We start from the raw sequence: 20,234 nt of genomic DNA on the forward strand, positions 1-20,234 counted from the left end.
TGTAAGGTACTTCCTTGAACTTTACATTATACAGCACTAAAACGAAGCAGATCAACAACCTTCACACAGTTCTCACGGCTTAATTTTACTCAAATAATTAACTCGTTGTCTGCCACTGACTCACCTCAATGCTAATTTTTATTTTTAAAAATGTATGCTAAATGTGCAGATAACTATTGCTTCGAAAGAAACAAATATAATATGTATTTTATTGTTGAAATGAAATCGAAAAATTAACAACGCCACTAGAATTGCGTCATTTCCGCTCGGAAACCGGAAGTCCCGCCCCTATAAAGTTCGAACCGCTCTTGAGCTGTGACTCACACGTACAGTCCACTGCCAGATGTTATTGTGTTTACATTTCAACGTAACGATTAAAGGTCATAGTCAAGCAGGCTTATAAAACTGCTTCTAGTAGAGAAATGGGTAAGGACATACCTTCCATACTTTTCCATTACCTTTGGCTTTAATCGTGGTCATTTTAGCTACTCGTGCTAGTTAGTAGTTAGCATAAAATCATTGACTGAACTATGCTTTGTCGTCTTTCCCCATTTTTTTTTTAGCTCACTGGTTGGTAAGTACACTTTGATGTCAAATTTTAAAATTATGAGAATTACCCATGAGTTAAAGACTTATCTGAGTAAACAACGGAAGAGAAAATGAAGTGAAACTTATGAGCACATCTGTCCATGCTGTGTTATAAGTTTGTTTTGTTTTCCTCACACAGAATCACTACTTTGATTATTCAGGTAAGAGGTTTTGTGACTAGTCCAGACTTGTAAAAATGACAACCTCCTGAGACCCGAGCTTTATTGTACATATAGCCATTTTTGGAATAAAAGATAGACAGTGTGTTCATCATAACTTAGTTCGAATAATCGACTAATCGGATGAGGAACAAAAAAAAAAAAAATTACAAGAGCTGAGCCTCATACGTATAGAAAATAAATGAGGATCTAAGTACAACAGAAGAACAATAAGCTAACTTACATAGCAAAAGTCTGCTAGCTTAAATGCTATTAAAATGCTAGCGGTTTTTTAAAACAATGCTCTTAATAATTGGTTCAAACACATTACCACAAAAAACTGCTAAATATACCTATAAACTACTTTTCGAATGGATTAAAAAACATTAGGTTAAAACAAAAACGTGTTGGTCTTAACAGGGAGCAGAAGGATTCAGCCATGTGGAAAAAAAAGTTATGTCACATTCACTGTTGCCACTAGAGGGCAGTGTATCACTATTCACCCAATTCAATATAACTAAATGCAAACACGTTCAAAACAAAACATTACAATGCCTCTTTAACTTACATGGCAAAAGTCCGCTAGCTTAAATGGTATAAAATGCTCACCTTTTTTATTTTTATTTATTTATTTATTTTTTAATGCTCTTAACAAATCGTTCAAGCACAAATTCCCACAGAAAGTATACCTGTAAACTGAATTAGGAATGCATTTCATGAAAAAAAACATTAGCTCAAGCAAAAAGTTATGTTGGTCTTAACAGGGAGCAGCTGGGTTCAGCCATGTGAAATGAGTTCAAAATTTGCGGAGTGGCACTTTGAGATTATAAAATACTTTAGCTTAGCCTTAAATAGTATAAAAAATATAATAATGAGGATCTAAGTACAACCAAAAAACAATTAGCTAACTTGCATAGCAAAAGTCCGCTAGCTTAAATGCTATAAAATGCAAACTTTTTTTTACAATGTTCTTAACAAATCGTTCAAACACATATTACCACAAAAAACTGCTGAATATACCTATAAACTAAATTACGAATGCATTAAAAAGCATTAGCTCAAACAAAAACTTACCTTATGTTGGTCTTAACAGGGAGCAGCTGGATTCAGCCATGCTATGTCATATTCACTGTCCCCATTTGAGGGTAGTGTATCCACCCAATTAATAAAAATAAATGCAATTACTCTCAAAACAAACCATTACAACACCAGTTTGATTAAACGAATACTCAAAGCAGTAAAATTTAATTTGAATCTTTTTTTCTAATCGAATTACTCGAGTTAATCGATTAATCGTTGCAGCATTAGCTTAATGGATTTCAGAGGCAGAAATCTAATGTCCTCAACATAGGCGGAGTTTGACTTTTGGGCCGGGGGGGCACAACATGTTGATGACCCCAAAACGCAGTGTAAGCAATAAAATGAACTTACAAGAATATTTATAATAATACGTTGAAAATTAGCATTTTTTTATTTCCCATCATTCCTGAGGTGAATTCTAAATCAGGCTGCTTAGGCAATACTTTTCGCCAAGATCGTCATCCATTGAATATGGTATGCCCCCCCGGTGTCGTGTCAATGTAGTTACCCCAGTCAAAAATTGTATCCCCTGGACGGAGCCATATGGAGGTAGATTTGTGTCTTTATTATTCAATCAAAAAAAAGTTGCTTCAATTAAAAAAAAAAAAAATGTGTTTGAATGCAAAAATAAATTTGAAACTGAAAAAAAAAAAGCATGTGAAAGGTATTTTTCTTTGAATGATTTTTTTTTTTTTTTATTGAAGCAACATTTTTGATTGAAGTCATGTTGATATGTGTTCGGGCCACATTTTGGCTAGGACGTTTTGTCTTTATTATTCCATCAAAATATAAGTTGCTTCAAAAATATATATATTTTCAAAAAGAAAAATCACTCCAATCATAAAAAGAAAAACATCAATAATAGGAAGTGTGAATGTGAAAAAATATTTGACATTGAAAAATTTGCATTTGAACTAGGGCTGCAGCTATCGATTATTTTAGTAGTCGATTAATCGATGAACTTGTTGGTCGAATAATCGAGTAATCGGATAAGGAACATGAAAAATTAAAATACTTGAGCTGAGCCTCAAACGCTATAAAAAATATTATAAAATATAATATATATATATATATATTATATAAATAAGGATTTATGTACAACAAAAGAACAATTCGCTAACTAACATAGCAAAAGTCCACTAGCTTAAATGCTATAAATTACGCTATTTATTTATTTATTTTTTTACAATGCTCTGAACAAACGGTTCAAACACATATTCCCACAAAAAACGGCTAAATATACCCATAAACTAAATTACAAATGCATTAAAAAAAACATTAGCTCAAACAAATACTGAGCTTATGTTGGGTTTAACATGGAGCAGCTGGATTCAACCATGTGAAATGAGGCAGACTAGATGGCAGTGTATCCACTCAAATCAATAAAACTGAATGCAAACACTTTCAAAATAAACCTTTACAACGCCACAATAATGAAACGAATACTCGAAGCAGCAATATTTAATTCGAATCTTTTTTTTCTAATCGAATACTCGAGTTACTCGATTAATCGTTGCAGCACTAATTTGAACACTTAATTTTTCATTGAAAAAGTTTGATTGAAGCAATCCTTTTTGTGTTTGGGCCATTTTATGGGTAGGACATTTGTTTTTTCTAAATAATTCAATCCCCAAAAAAGTTGCTTCAATCAAAAAAATATTTTCAAAGGAAAAAAAATTGTTTTTTGTTTTTTTTGGGGAAAATTGTATGCAAAGCAAATGACCATCTAAGGTGCTAGTCACATGATCTGTTTGAAAAAATAAGTTTGACCCATTATAGAACTACAGCGCCTTGCAAAAGTATTCGCCCCCCTTGAATCTTGCAACCTTTCACCACATTTCAGGCTTCAAACATAAAGATATGAAATTTAATTTTTTTGTCAAGAATCAACAACAAGTGGGACACAATCGTGAAGTGGAACAACATTTATTGGATAATTTAAACTTTTTTAACAAATAAAAAACTGAAAAGTGGGGCGTGCAATATTATTCGGCCCCTTTACTTTCAGTGCAGCAAACTCACTCCAGAAGTTCAGTGAGGATCTCTGAATGATCCAATGTTGTCCTAAATGACCGATGATGATAAATAGAATCCACCTGTGTGTAATCAAGTCTCCGTATAAATGCACCTGCTCTGTGATAGTCTCAGGGTTCTGTTTAAAGTGCAGAGAGCAATATGAAAACCATGGAACACACCAGGCAGTTCCGAGATACTGTTGTGGAGAAGTTTAAAGCCGGATTTGGATACAAAAAGATTTCCCAAGCTTTAAACATCTCAAGGAGCACTGTGCAAGCCATCATATTGAAATGGAAGGAGCATCAGACCACTGCAAATCTACCAAGACCCGGCCGTCCTTCCAAAATTTCTTCTCAAAGAAGGAGAAAACTGATCAGAGATGCAGCCAAGAGGCCCATGATCACTCTGGATGAACTGCAGAGATCTACAGCTGAGGTGGGAGAGTCTGTCCATAGGACAACAATCAGTCGTACACTGCACAAATCTGGCCTTTATGGAAGAGTGGCAAGAGGAAAGCCATTTCTCAAAGATATCCATAAAAAGTCTTGTTTAAAGTTTGCCACAAGCCACCTGGGAGACACACCAAACATGTGGAAGAAGGTGCTCTGGTCAGATGAAACCAAAATTGAACTTTTTGGCCACAATGCAAAACGATATGTTTGGCGTAAAAGCAACACAGCTCATCACCCTGAACACACCATCCCCACTGTCAAACATGGTGGTGGCAGCATCATGGTTTGGGCCTGCTTTTCTTCAGCAGGGACAGGGAAGATGGTTAAAATTGACGGGAAGATGAATGCAGCCAAATACAGGAACATTCTGGAAGAAAACCTGTTGGTATCTTCACAAGACCTGAGACTGGGATGGAGATTTATCTTCCAACAGGACAATGATCCAAAACATAAAGCCAAATCTACAATGGAATGGTTCAAAAATAAACGTATCCAGGTGTTAGAATGGCCAAGTCAAAGTCCAGACCTGAATCCAATCGAGAATCTGTGGAAAGAGCTGAAGACTGCTGTTCACAAACACTCTCCATCCAACCTCACTGAGCTCGAGCTGTTTTGCAAGGAAGAATGGGCAAGAATGTCAGTCTCTCGATGTGCAAAACTGATAGAAACATACCCCAAGCGACTTGCAGCTGTAATTGGAGCAAAAGGTGGCGCTACAAAGTTTTAACGCAAGGGGGCCGAATAATATTGCACGCCCCACTTTTCAGTTTTTTATTTGTTAAAAAAGTTTAAATTATCCAATAAATGTTGTTCCACTTCACGATTGTGTCCCACTTGTTGTTGATTCTTGACAAAAAATTAAAATTTTATATCTTTATGTTTGAAGCCTGAAATGTGGCGAAAGGTTGCAAGGTTCAAGGGGGCCGAATACTTTTGCAAGGCACTGTATATTTTTTTTGTTCATTCATTTTTGTTGCAATTTTATTGCTTTACAACTGTTTTATATATATATGTATATATATATATATATATATATATATTTATATTTATATATATATATATATTTATATATATATATATATATATATATATATATATATATATATATATATATATATATATAGGAAAGTCAATTTTATGCAATAACAATTTTCGGCTACCAGGTGGGCCCTGGCCCCCCCTTAAAATCCACTTAAGGCCCTCAAATGAGTATGCTGGGTCTCTGGAGGTTCAGACAACTAATATTATTGACCAAAGTGACCAAATAAATACCTTTTTTCATTCTTTCTCATTCAGACCCAGGTCAGGACGACGACTACTACTGCTATGACGACGACGATTTCGATGACCACTACCCGGTTGTGACGGCCTTTAGGCCACGTTTCGAAATTGTCCAAATGGTCGTTGAGAAAAAAGAACAGTTAAAGTTGCAGCAACAGCTCCTAGAAAGCGTGCGTCGTCGTCATTCGCCGAGTGGCTACGTACTACGTACTTGACATATTTGACTTTTCCTACAGGATGCCGAGAAGAAAGCTCGTTGGTTACAAGAACAAGCCAAAATCAAAGAAAAAGCAGAAAAGAAGCGACTGAAAAAACAGGTGAGTATTGAGTTGAACCTGTCCGTGCACCCCAACCCAACATCGATTGACGTTCTTTTCCCTATTTCGTCGTCCGAAAGAAACAAAAGGAAAGAAAACGCCGGGAGAAAATGGAGAAAGCGAAGGAGAACGGCGTAAGTTGCTGGAGCTTTACCGAATCCTTAGAATGTACAGTGGTATGAAAAAGTATCTGAACCTTTTGGAATTTCTCACATTTCTGCGTAAAATCACCATCAAATGTGATCTGATCTTTGTCAAAATCACACAGGTGTAATAACAGTATCTGCTTTAACTAAAACCACCCAAACATTTTTAGGTTTTCATATTTTAATGAGGATAGCATGCAAACAATGACAGAACGGGGAAAAATAAGTGAGCCCTTCGCCTAAGGAGACAAGGGCTGCACCTATTGATTATTTTAGTAGTCGATTAATCGATGAACTAGTTAGTTCGAATAATTGAGTCATCGGATAAGGAACATGAAAAACTAAAAAAGCTGAGCCTCAAACGGTATAAAAAAATAAGGATCTATGTACAACAAAAGAACAATTTGCTAACTTACATAGCAAAAGTCAGCTAGCTTAAATGCTATAAAACACATTTTCTTTCTTACAATGATCTTAACAAATGGTTCAGACATAGATTCCCTATATATACCTATGAACTAAATTACGAATGCATTACAAAAAACATTAGCTCCAACAAAAACTTAGCTTATGTTGGTCTTAACATGGAACAGCTGGATTCAGCCACGTAAAATGATGCAGACTAGAGAACAGTGTATCCACCCTAATGAATCAAATTAAATGCAAACACTTTTAAAATAAACCATCACAATGCCACTTTCATTAAACAAATACTCGAAGCAGCAAAATTTAATTCTAATCTTTTTTCTAATCGAATACTCGAGTTAATCGATTAATTGTTGCAGCACTAATTGAAACCAATTTTTACCGAAAAATTTAAGTCAGGTGTGTGCCCGATCATTGATGAGTGGTTCTAAGCTGCCCTGCCCACTATAAAACACACACCTGGTAAAAATTTTCTTGATGAGAAGCATTGTCCGTCACCAATCGACAGTCAGAGAAGTTGTCTACAAATGGAGACAGTTTGGCACTGTTGCTTCTCTCTTAAGGAGTGGGCGTCCACCAAAGATTACGCCAAGAGTTCAGCGCAGAATACTCAGAGAGGTAAAAAAAAGAACCCTAGCGTGTCTGCTAAAGACTTATTGAAATCATTGGCACAGTCCAATATCTCTGTGAAAACACATAAACTATATGTAAAACTATGGCCAAGAATGGTGTTCAAGGCAGGAGTCCACGGAGGAAGCTACTGCTGTCCAAAAAAAACATTATTGCTCATTTCATGTTTGCAAAAGGCACCTGGACACTCCACAGAAGTTTTGGCAAAATATTGTGTAGACTGATGAAACCAAAGTTGAATTGTTTGGGAGTAACACAGAACGTCATGTGTGGAAGAAAAACGGAACAGTTAGCAACATCAACACCTCATACCCACCGTTAATCATGGAGCATCATGATTTGGGGCTGTTTTGCTTCCTCAGGGCCTGGACAACTTGCAGTCATTAATGGAAGAATGAATTCAAAAGTTGATCAGGATGTTTTGCAGGAGAACCCAAGGCTGTTTGTCAGACAATTGATGCTAAAAAGAGGATGGATGCTACAACAAGACAATGATCCAAAACACAGAAGTAAATCAACTTCAGATTGGTTTCAGAAGAATAAAATACACGTTCTGGAGTGGCCAAGTCAAATTCCAGACTTGAACTAGACCTAAAGACGGCGATTCATGCCAGAAATCCCAGGAATCTGACTGAACTACAGCAGTTTTGTTGAGAAGAATGGGCTAAGATTAGTCCTGATCGATGTACCCGACTGATCTGCAGCTACAGGAAGCATCTGGTTGAAGTTATTGCTACTAAAGAGGGGGTGGCAAGAAATATTAAATGAAAAACCTACAAATGTTTGGGTTGTTTTAGTTAAAGCAGACAGTTTTTTCATCTGTGTGATTTTGACAAAGATCACATTTTATGGTGATTTTATGCAGAAATGTGACAAATTCCAAAAGGTTCAGATACTTTTCCATACCACATTATATCTCAAATAACGGCACGACTACATGCAGGAAGCGGTTGGTTTGGAGGAGTCCAAGACTGAGGACCGTGTGGTAGAAGGCGGGGCCGAAGGCGGAAAAGAAGTCGTGGCGGAAGTTGTCTCCAGTGGGCAGAGTGACGCGAGCGACGGCGAGTGTAACGATGTTGATGTATGTGTACTTTTCCCAGTTCATATTTTACATTGACCCGCTTTGGCGTTATGGGTTGGAACCTCTGGGTAGCTCACGATACGATACTATGTGCGATACAAGGCTCTCGATAACGATGATCTCACGATATAGCGATACAACAATTATTACTGTGTGTTATGTTTCTGAAGGAACTGGATTTTGACAGTTGTTTTGTGAGTAAAGCCGCCCAAGTTGTTCAGCGTAAATTGGAGAAAGGGCAAAAAAAGCTGGCCAACAAAGAAAAACGTCACAAGGAATCCAAAGACAACGTTCCAAAAGAGGTGGGTGGGATAAAGACTTTATTTTCATTTAATTATCAATACAGATAGTCCTCGTGTTACGAACGACTTCCGTTCCTACGCTGGCGACGTAACGCAATTTTTTGCGTACGTCAGAATAAACCCTTTAAGTACCCTAAAATAACTATCCATGAAAGTCCAAATGTATCTCGTTTAATGATTGGGATATGGGAATATGTCTTAACTGATTTAATGTGGCTGAATTAGCTACTTCCTATTAAGACCAACAGACGGTATGTTTTTGTCAGAGCTAATATCCTATCGACACTTGCTTTGTTAAAAACGACCAGCGAAATATCGAGCTTATTTCTGATGGGTTTTTTTCCCTATTGTAGCAGCTTGTGAAAGGAGACCCACCTTCTGGCACTCTTGTTTCTTCCGCTACCGAGCAGCGGGTGCCGCTGAGCACCTCCACCGTCACTAAGCACTCAGAGGTAGGCCTGTCGGGATAACAAATTTTAGTAGGAGATATATTGTCTCATAAATTTATATCGCCGATATGCGATATTATTGTCTTTTTTTTTTTTTTTAACCAATTCATCCACTAATTTAGTGACAATACATTGTAATGGACCCGAATGAATGAACGTACCCATTCAAATGCAAAAATTGTGATTCTTAAATAAAACACACACTAAATTAAATAAATACACATAAAAAAAAAAACACAGCAAGAACCAAAAGTTGTATTTGCCATGTGGCAAAATGGCTTTTGCCACGTGCCTTTTTTTTTTTTTTTTTTGCATGGATTTTGCCATGTAGCATTTTTCTTGCAATGTGGCAAAATGGATTTTGCCATGTGCCAATTTTTTGCCATGTGGAAAAATGGATCTTGCCTTGTGGCGTTTTTTTTTTTTTTTTGCCATATGGCAAAATCCATTTTGCCACATGGCAAAAAATGCCACATGGCAAAAAAGTGGCAAATGGCAAAAAAAATGCCGCACGGCAAAAACAATGCCACATGGCAAAATCCATTTTGCCACGTGGCAAAAAAAGTGCCACATGGCAAAATCAATTTTGCCACGTGGCAAAAAAAAATGTCACATAACCCGAAAAAATACCAAATGTCAAAAAAAATGCCACATGGCAAAATCCATTTTGCCACATGGCAAAAAAATGGCAAAAAAATGCCGCATGGCAAAATCCAATTTTGCCACACGGTACAACAATGCCACATGGCAAAATCCATTTTGCCACATGGCAAAAAAGTGCCACATGGCAAAATCCATTTTGCCACATGGCAAAAAAATGCCACATGGCAAAAAAAGTGCCACATGGCAAAAAAATGCCACGTAACCCAAAAAAATGCCACATGGCAAAAAAATGCCACATTACCCAAAAAATACCAAATGGCAAAAAATTGCCACATGGCAAAAAAATGCCACATAACCCCAAAAAATGACAAATGGCAAAAAAAATGCCACATGGCAAAATCCATTTTGCCACATGGCAAAAAATGCCACATGGCAAAAAAATGACAAATGGCAAAATCCATTTTGCCACATAACCCAAAAAAATGCCACATAACCCAAAAAAATGCCACATTACCCAAAAAATACCAAATGGCAAAAAAATGCCACATAACCCCAAAAAATGACAAATGGCAAAAAAATGCCACATGGCAAAATCCATTTTGCCACATGGCAAAAAAATGCCACATGGCAAAAAAATGACAAATGGCAAAAAAATGCCACACGGCAAAATCCAATTTTGCCACACGGGGAAAAAAATGCCACATGGCAAAATCCATTTTGCCACATGGCAAATACCACTTTTTGTTCTTGGCCCTGCTTAAAGTCCATACATCGGCCTGATATACAGTGGGGAGAACAAGTATTTGATACACTGACAATGGCAGTGTATCAAATACTTGTTCTCCCCACTGTATATCGGTCGACCTCTAGTTTTATTTAGATCGTTCGCCACCCTTGAAAGCAACTGACATCCAATCCATTTGAAGTGTGCTTGTAGAATAAAATTTGAAACTTTTTTTTTTTTTTTTTTTGCCCTCAGGTACCCGCTGGTGGACCCCAACTGAATGACAACATTGAAAGAAGCAATGAACTCGCAGGTGCTTACCTCTTTCAGTGCCCTTGACTGTGATTGACGTCCAATTCGTTTCAACACTTTAAACAGATTGGACTTCTAACGCAGTCAACTTTTTAATTCCTCAAAGCTCAAGGGCTAGAGTACGCTAAGGCTGGATGCTACCAGTTAGCCGTGGATTGCTTCACGCAGGCCATCCAATTCAATCCGACGGAGTTCAAGTCAGTACCGTGACGCGCGACGCTTTCCGGCGAACCGTGAACGCGACACTGTATCTTTTCCCGTTTCAGGTTGTTTGGAAATCGTTCGCTGTGTTTGGACAAACTGAACGAATACGAGAAGGCCCTGGCCGACGCCGAGTTGAGTCTCGGCATGTGTCCGGGCTGGAGTAAAGGACTTTATCGCAAAGGACGGGCCTTGGCGGGTTTAAAGGTAGCCTACGGTTTTGTTTTTCGGCAGCCCTCTTAATTTTCGTCTTATTTTAGTCATCTCAAAATATGTTCGTTTACAGAGATATGACGAGGCGGTGGAGGCCTTCCAGGAGGTTCTAAAGCAGGACAGTGGCTATGTGGAGGCAGCTAAAGAAAAGCTGCTCATCCAGAGCATACAGCTAAGTGTGAGCACACGTACAAAACGCTCTGGCGTCTTGTCGATTTATAATTCGTTGCGCTTATGAGCTTATTTTGTTTGTTTTAGGGATACGGATTCACCCAGGAGCAGTGCTTAAATGCCTTAATTGTACACGGGACGGTGGAAAAAGCCTTGATGGTTCTGTCCAGATTAAACCCACATGTGGGTACGTGGAATGAGAACGTCGCCTGTGTCGCCGTTGTCGCTACCAAGCTAATCCTTGTGGTTTTACGTCTTCCCCGAGTGCCCCATGATCCGGTGCCGACCAGACCGCCCACCGTGGCCCACCATGCTTGCAACATTGCACGTCAAGCAGAAGAACTGTGAGTCAAAGATTTAAAGATTTGCTTTGAATTTAAATTTAAATTTCCTGTCAGTTATTTAGACCAACAAAATTGTTCTCTGTACCATTTTGCAGTATTCTCAATGAACCACAGGTGTCCAACCAATAATACGATACAGTTCACTTCACTTGCGCTACGCAGCCAATTGTAGCATTGACAGTGTTGTGCATAAAGTTTTTTTTTTTTTTTCCCACATTCTGTCTCTCATGGTTGAGGTTTACCCATGTTGAAAATTACAGGCCTCTCTAATCTTGTCAAGTAGGAGAACTTGCACAATTGGTGGTTGACTAAATACTTATTTGCCCCACTGTAACAGGTGGTGGCAATAACTAAATCACACGTGCAGCCAGTTAAAATGGATTAATGTTGACTCAACCTCTGTCCTGTGTCCTTGTCTGTCATTGAGCATGGAGAAAAGAAAGAAGACCAAAGAACTGTCTGAGTACTTGAGAAACAAAACAAAACATCAGGGAACCTCCGCCATGTTTGACTGTGAGGGGGACCGTGTTTTTTTCTTTGAAGGCCTCGCGTTTTTCCCCCTGTAAACTCTATGTTGATGCCTTTTCCCAAAAAGCATTACTTTTGTCTCATTTGACCAGAGAACATTCTTCCAAAACATTTTTGGCTTTCTTGGGTAAGTTTTGGCAAACTCCAGCTTGGCTTTTTTATGTCTCTGGGTCAGAAGTGGGGTCTTCCTGGGTATCCTACCATAGAGTCCCTTTTCGTTCTGACGCCGACTGATAGTACGGTTTGACACTGTCATACCCTCTGACTGCGGGACAGGTTGAACTTGTTTAGATGTTCCTCTAGGTCAAGGGTGGGCAAACTATTCCACAAAGGGCCGCAGTGGGTGCGGGTTTCTGTTCCAACCCATCAAGAGGAAACCTTTTTACCAATCTGGTGTCTTGCAAGCACAATCAGTTGATCGCAGTCAGCTTCTTGTTCCAGCAGAAACCTCATTGGTTAAACTGTCCTTGTTGGATCAGTTGGAGCAAAGACCAGGACCCACTACGGCCCTTGAGGACTGGTTTGCCCACCCCTGCTCTAGGTTCTTTATCCACCATCCGCACAATCTTTCGTTGAAATCTCTTGTCAATTTTTCTTTTCCGTCCACATCTAGGGGAGGTTAGCCACCGTGCCATGGGCTTTACACTTATGGATGACACTGTGTTCAGTAGACACAGGAACATTCAAGTCTTTGGAGATGGACTTGTAGCCTTGACATTGCTCGTGATTCTTCACAATTTTGCTTCTCAAGTCCTCAGACAGTTCTTTGGTCTTCTTTCTTTTCTCCATGCTATATGACACACAAGGACAGAGGTTGAGTCAACTTTAATCCATTTTAACTGGCTGCAAGTGTGATTTAGTTATTGCCACCACCTGTTATGTGCCACAGGTAAGTAACTGGTGCTGTTAAATACACAAATTAGAGAAGTTTAAGATTTTTCATAGGGTGCCAATTTTTGGAGTTTTGTGTAAAATGAACTGTACCTGTCGTTAGTTAGCTAGCCAAACTGCTGTAAACTGGCTAATATACTGGTATACGAATGTTGGTTCCCTACCTTGTAGATAATTTCTCCCATGTTTGTTGCCTCTGTCGTAATTTTATGACTTCAAACACGACACTCGCTGGATGACACCTTCGTTGCCACAGCAACCCGTCACCCGGGTCAAATGTGGTCCAGTCTGAACAGGCTCAATTCCAATTTGGACACCTGCTAAACAATAAAATAGTTAGCAACCACCTCAAAATCCAATTTGAGGACGAAAATCCATTAGAATCGGATATGCCTGCAGTATAGTGCTGTAACGATTAATCGATTAACTCGAGTATTTGATTAGAAAAAAGATTCAAATTAAATTTTGCTGCTTCGGGTATTCGTTTAATTAGTGGCATTGTTATGGTTTGTTTTGAAAGTGATGGCATTTATTTTTATTGATTTGGGTTGCTACACTGCCCCGCCCTCTATTCTGCCTCATTTCACATTGCTGAATCCAGCTGCTCCCTGTTAAGACGAACATTAGCTAAGTTTTTGTTTGAGCTAATGTTTTTTTGAATGCATTCGGAATTTAGTTTATAGGTAAACTCAGCTGTTGTTTGTGGGAATATGTGTCTGAGGCTGAGCCATTTGTTAAGAGCATTGTAAAAAAGGCTTAGCATTTTATAGCATTTAAGCTAGCGGACTTTTGCTATGTAAGGTAGCCAATTGTTCTTTTGTCGAACATAAATCCTCATTTATTTCTTTATTTTTATTTGACGCTCAGCTCAGGTGTTTTATTTTTTATGTTCCTTATCCGATTACTCGATTATTCGAACCAATTATTTCATCGATGAATCGACGACTAAAATAATCCACAGCTGCAGCCATACTGCAGTCTGAACGCAGTCTTAAAATATTCTGCCTTAAAGAGATATTTCAGTGTTTTGCCTGCCATGTCATACCCTTTTTTTTCCTATCCTCTTTCTTGGATGTTTATTTCGTATTTTTGACTTTTTCTTCCTTGTGATTCTTTCACAGGGAACTGTTTCCAGTCTGGGTGGGCAACTTGAACCCGGACGTGTCGGAACGGATGCTCTTCAGCCTCTTCAGCAAGTCAGTTAGCACGCGGCTAAAGTCACGTAGCGCTTACCCGTAAATTGATGGAAATGACATTTCCTTGGCCAGGGTGGGTCCGCTTCACAGCATCAGGATCCTGAGAAAGCGACACTGCGCTTTCGTCAACTATACGCAAAAGGAGTGCTGCGACCGAGCCATCCGATATTATCACGTTAGTGGGAACTTTTCCCTCTCGGGGCCTCGATATTATCGTCTCTCAACTCACCTTGTTGGTCTTTTGCCAGAATTTCCAGTTTATGGACGACTACCTCATTGTTCGGTATCCGGACAGGATCCCCGAGGGAGGAAGGTTCTCCAAGGCTGCCCTCAAAAGCCAGAGACCGTCACGGTAGTCGTTCTCAGTAAATATTTGTACCCGTGTTATACGTAAAAGTGTGCCTATGTTATGATAAAACGGACAACTGTTAAGGTGAATTTTATGTTTTTATGGTGGACCAAATGGGGCACAACGAAATACAGTAATCTCTCGCTGCTTCACGTTTCGTGGATTCAGTGCATGGCAGAGTTTTGAAAAGTATTCATCAAAAAATTGCAAGCAGGACTGAACGCCCAGTTTGGCGCAGCTCGGACGGCATGCATGTCAGGGTGGTGGCAGATCGCCCCCTCTAGTCATCTAATGAGAACCTAACATGCTTGAAACTCGCCTCTTTTTTTGGGATGAGAAATTGACACACCTAGGAGGAAAAACCCCTGTTGAAGAGAGTCCTACAAAAAAGGAGGCGCTAGTGAGCTGTGCAGCCACGCCCTTATTCAAAACCAAAATGAATCTTCTAGTTGGGACAATTTGACCAAGTGTGCCAAATTCTGTGACCCTACAAGCTGCCTAAATCCCTGACAAAATATACTTATGGCGAACAAAGGGTCGTCACGGCAACAGACAGAGACATTTGGACATGGGTTTTAAAACGTAGTGCTACAAAAGGTCTTGAAACTACAATGAACAACCTCAATGTACAGTGTATCACAAAAGTGACTGCACCCCTCAGATTTCTGCAGATATTTAAGTATATGTTTTCATGGGACAACACTGACAAAATGACACTTTGACACTGGGAAAAGTAGTCTGTGTGCAGCTTATATAGTAGAGTTCATTTATTTTCCCCTCAAAACAACTCAAAATATAGCCATTAATATCTAAATCCCTGGCAACACATGTGAGTACACACCTTAGAAACTACATCCCTAAATCTCAAAGTTGAGTACTGCTTGTCATTTTCCCTCCAAAATGTCATATGACTCGTTACAGGACTGCCCGCCTGTCTCATCAGACCATAGGACATGGTTCCAGTAATCCATGTGGTTTGTAGACATGTCTTCAGCAAACTGTTTGTGGGCTTTCTTGTGTACAGTCTTCAGAAGAGGCCTCCTCCTGGGGTGACAGCCATGCACACCAATTTGATGTAGAGTGCGGAGTATAGACCCTACCCACGTGACGTCACAACTCCGCTCTCCTGACTGGTGCCGCCCACTTGTCCGGCAACACATCGTGTTGACCTGTTACGGCTACGTACATTCCTCCTATTTACGACGTGTTTTTCTGCTCGTTAACATTAATAATCAAAATGGTGAAGGCGTGTGTGGCTGTTGGTTGCACTAACAGAGAAGATGGAAGGAGAGACTTGAAGTTTTACCGTATTCCGAGGGATCCAAAGAGGAGAGCGAAATGGGCTGCTGCAATTCGACGAGAAAACTGGGCTCCAAACGATTACCACAGATTATGTAGTAGTCATTTTATATCTGGTAAGATGCATTTAATATATATTTAGAGGGTTTTGGGCTGACAACCACAATTAAGATCATTGCTAGGCTAATCGCCGACAACATACACGTATGTATGTAGTGAGTGCTATCGCTAAACCATATAAACATTAAAAGCCCTAGCTCCATTGACAAATGACATGAAATACATTAGACTTGACAGTGGATGTTAGCAAGAACAAAAGATTTTGAATTGAAAATTTCGTAACTCACCTTCCGAGCACAAGATTCCTGCCGAATTTTCGTGTACGAGGACCTGTTTCACCCAACCAGCAACGTAGCATTTATAAGCCTCCAAGCTCTTAAAGTTTTTCAAACTTTCGTGAGAATAGGCGGATTTTGTGTGGACAAGATAGTTGTAAATATCAGGGTCAGGCAGAGACGGTGAAGGCAGCCGGTCAAAAATCATCGATTTAGGCATCAAATATGGATCTGGCGACTGTATAGAACGAAGCTTTTCCACATAACGCCTTTTATGCAACACATCCAGTGAGTTTACGGCATCAGAAAGCACCGGGTCTTCCATGAAATGCATTTTAAATTCCTCGATCAATTGAAACCAATGCTAATACAGAGACAAAATGACGGACAAGTGGGCGGAACCATACAGCGAGCACGTGGTTTTATGACGTCGGTGGGTAGGCTCTATAGTCTGAGCACTAACAGGCTGACCCCCCATCTCTTCAATCTCTGCAGCAATGCTGACAGCACTCCTGTAACAAGTCCCATAACATTTTGGAGGGAAAATGACAAGCAGTACTCAATTTGGACATTTAGGGATGTCGTTTCTAAGGGGTATACTCACTTTGTTGCCAGGGGTTTAGATATTAATGCCTATATGTGAGTTATTTTGGGGGGAAATAAATTAACTCTTATTATATAAGCTGCACACAGACAACTTTTCATTGTGTCATTGTCCCATGAAAAGATATACTTAAATATCTGCAGAAATGCGAGGGGTGTACTCACTTTTGTGATACACTGTATAAGTAAAATGAGTGACTTTCTGTTGTGACTAGTTGGCGCTGTAGGGCAGATGCAAATGACCCTACAAGACCCTTCAGGGTACGACTCTCACCAAGCAAGAGAAGTTTGACGCAGATATGTTGTAGGTCTGCCAAGTTATGACTGTTCAGAATTTGTGGCGAGACTAAATGGCAACGGGCATTTTCACTTTCCTGTTGGACCCCTCTGCTTCAACGAAACCTTAAAATTTTTCATCAGGCACCTAAACTCGTGTCTTAAGGCTCAAACAGATTTGAGGTCTGTTGTCAATTGTAAAAAAAGAGTGTTTCCTGTTCCCACTAGGGAGCGCCAGGCCTAATGGGTAATAGTCCAATGCAGTCGTGTTTAGGCTGGGATACCTCACATGCATGCCAGATATGAAAAAGATTTAATCTTGCATCAGGGACTTATTAGTCATTTACTGAATTAGGCATATTGCCAAAAAATGGCTGACTTTGGCACCCCGCCCATGTTAGGCCCGTGAATGAAAACACAACATTTTGATAACTTAACACATCGGTCCCCAAACTACGAATCCAGCCCCTTGAACATTTTTTTTCTTCTTTTTTTCAATAGTGTTATTTATTTCATGGCTTTTTTCTGTGAAGAACCCAGAGAGGGTTATTTGGTTATTATCTATTGAATTAATAGTGTTATTATTATGTTATGATTTTTATTTTATTTACTTTTGTTCCATGAAAAATCCAGAAAGTGTTATTTGATTGTGGCTTTCTGAAAAACAATACATTTTTACATTTAGGCACTCCTGCAATCGTCACACCTTTTCTGTTACAAACTGACCCCGGCCCCTCATCAGAGAAGGAAAAAGTTCGGGGACCCCTGACTTAACATGTCATATGTCTCATCAACAGTCTCTCCAATTTTGAGGAAGATTCAGCTAATTCTCTTGGCGCCAAAGTCTCAAATGTGCACCCTGTAAATTGGGTTTGGAATATGGGTGCAAGAGACTTTTAGGAGCAGTTTTGCACAGCATATCGACTGCCTGGAACAGTTGGCCAAAGGAGAATGGTCTAAAATTCCAGCAGAGCATTGTAAGAATCTCATTGATGGATACTGAAAGCGGTTGTTTGCAGTTATTTTGTCGAAAGATTATGCTACCAAGTGTTAGGCTGAGGGTGCCAATACTTTTTTCCGGCCGTTTTTGGAGCTATGTGTAAAATGATAATGATTTTTTTTCCCCCATTCTGTTTTGTGTTGTTTCATTGCAAGCAAAATAAATGAAGGTATTACTACCAAAGCATTTGTAATTGCAATCATTTACTGGGAGAAATTGAGCATTAACTGACAGAATTGCAGGGGTGCCAATACTTTTGGCCAGCACTGTATATTTCATTCTGTCCCATTTGGTCCTCCATAGTTTTTTGAATCCTACTTTTTAAAAAAAAAAAAAAAAAAAGTTAATGTTTGACAATAAATTCCATTGCTAGAAGGGGGCGCCATTGAGTCAATACGGTAATGTTGGTTTTGTGTCTCCAGGTGGGATTCTCGGGGCGGCCACATGCTCCCTTAAGAGACGATACAAGAAGAGGTTTTGTTTGCATTTCAGATCACACCGTTACATTTGTGATAAAAACGCTACTTTGTTGTTCATTGTTGAATTTCATTAAAGTTTCATAAAAGTTACAAAAGGATTTTCCATTCATTTGATGCCTCAATTGCATGTTTATTGAATCGAATTTAATCCAGTTTGAATTGATTGGCAGGGGCAGAGTTACCGGGGGGGCACTGGCTTCCCCTGAAATTTGATTGGCCCCAGATGATACCGCACTACAAAAATAATATTACCCTATTTTACAGTTTAATGACCATATTGCATCATCTATCAAGACGGTATTTATTTCAAAATGTTTTTATTTAATTGTGACTCTTTCGGGGTTCCATCTGTGAAAAGCCAGTTGCATTTTGAAGTCTGTGACTGCTAGGTTCTCCCTGTACAGTAGATGGCGCAATATCACCAAGCGTTGCAACCCACTTTACAATAGAAGACATGGGAGCGAAGAAAGAGAAGAAGGAACTGTTGAGATGGATTTTTTTGGTCTGGATTTGAAAACTTACCGGTAAGTAGGTTACACGATCTTAGTTTATCCAAAAATAAATTCTCAAGTTCAATAAGATCAGTCAGTGGATATTCTGGCCAATCAATTTTTGTTGCAAAAGTCATGATATAGCCATTCTATTTTGACTAACTGCCTTTACCTCAGCTTGAGCGAGGATTTCAGCAGCAATGTGTTTTTGAAAGTTGGTTAGCCTAACAGTTCATCGAAACTACTAACCCTACTAAATGCCAAGTTGCTAACGTACCTAACCAAACTAGAAAACATTTCCTGTTTCCAGCAGAGGGCGCCAGGCCTAATGGGTAATATTTCAATGCAGTCGTGTTCAAGCCGGGATAACTCTGATAAATGCCAGATATGAAAAAGACTGAACCTGGATCAGGGAGTTATTAGTCATTTACTGAATTTGGCATGTTGCCAAATTCAAGTCAGGCCCCTGTATGAAAACTCACCATTTTGAAAACTTCAGATCTCAAATGTCTCATGAACAGTCTCACCAATTTTGAGGATGATCCAACTAACTCCCTAGGCGTCAATTTTGCAAAATTGCTCCCTGTAAATCGATAACAAAATGCACAAAAATCCTCTTGGGTGTGGAATATGGGTCCAAGAGACTTTTTGGTGCAGTTTTGCACAAGGTATCGACTCCCCATTTTTCATCACTCTTCGTTAAAAAAAAAAAAAAAAAAAAAAAACAATAGGAGAGATAGTGTTAAAAAAGAATGTGCCAAAATCATCATGCATTTATTCATTTTAACTTTTGCATAGCAAAAGTCAACTAGCTTAAATGCTATATAATGCTAATGTCTACAACAATTGACTAACTTGCATAGCAAAAGTCCACTAGCTTAAATGCTATATAATGTTAAAGTTTACAACAATTGGCTAACTTGCATAGCAAAAGTCCACTAGCTTAAATGCTATATAATGCTAATGTTTACAACAATTTGATAACTTGTATGGCAAAAGTCCACTACCTTAAATGCTATATAATGCTAATGTTTACAACAATTGGCTAACTTGCATAGGAAATGTCCACTAGCTTAAATGCTATATAATGCTAATGTTTACAACAATTGGCTAACTTGGATAGCAAAAGTCCGCTAGCTTAAATGCCATATAATGCTAATGTTTACAACAATTTGCTAACTTGTATTGCAAAAGTCCACTAGCTTAAATGCTATATAATGCTAATGTTTACAACAATTGGCTAACTTGCATAGCAAAGGTCTGCTAGCTTAAATGCTATATAATGGTAATGTT

At 39.0% G+C, this 20,234-nt stretch overlaps 1 protein-coding gene across 1 annotated transcript; it reads left to right on the plus strand.

The window, feature by feature from the left end:
• The first annotated feature begins 407 nt into the window (after window positions 1-407).
• Window positions 408-18,560, plus strand: LOC130927658 (tetratricopeptide repeat protein 31-like). The gene is made up of 19 exons (XM_057853595.1): window positions 408-426; window positions 564-574; window positions 728-749; window positions 5,591-5,745; window positions 5,812-5,892; window positions 5,973-6,026; window positions 8,038-8,175; window positions 8,346-8,477; window positions 8,831-8,929; window positions 10,509-10,566; window positions 10,672-10,762; window positions 10,832-10,973; window positions 11,053-11,157; window positions 11,238-11,337; window positions 11,416-11,494; window positions 14,035-14,109; window positions 14,182-14,284; window positions 14,358-14,461; window positions 18,394-18,560. The coding sequence occupies exons 1-19, from the start codon at window positions 423-425 to the stop codon at window positions 18,425-18,427; spliced, it is 1,587 nt and encodes a 528-aa protein (XP_057709578.1). The 5' UTR covers window positions 408-422; the 3' UTR covers window positions 18,428-18,560.
• The last annotated feature ends 1,674 nt before the right edge of the window (window positions 18,561-20,234 follow it).

The sequence above is a fragment of the Corythoichthys intestinalis genome, chromosome 13 (genome assembly GCF_030265065.1).
Source record: "Corythoichthys intestinalis isolate RoL2023-P3 chromosome 13, ASM3026506v1, whole genome shotgun sequence".
Taxonomy (NCBI): Eukaryota; Metazoa; Chordata; class Actinopteri; order Syngnathiformes; family Syngnathidae; genus Corythoichthys; species Corythoichthys intestinalis.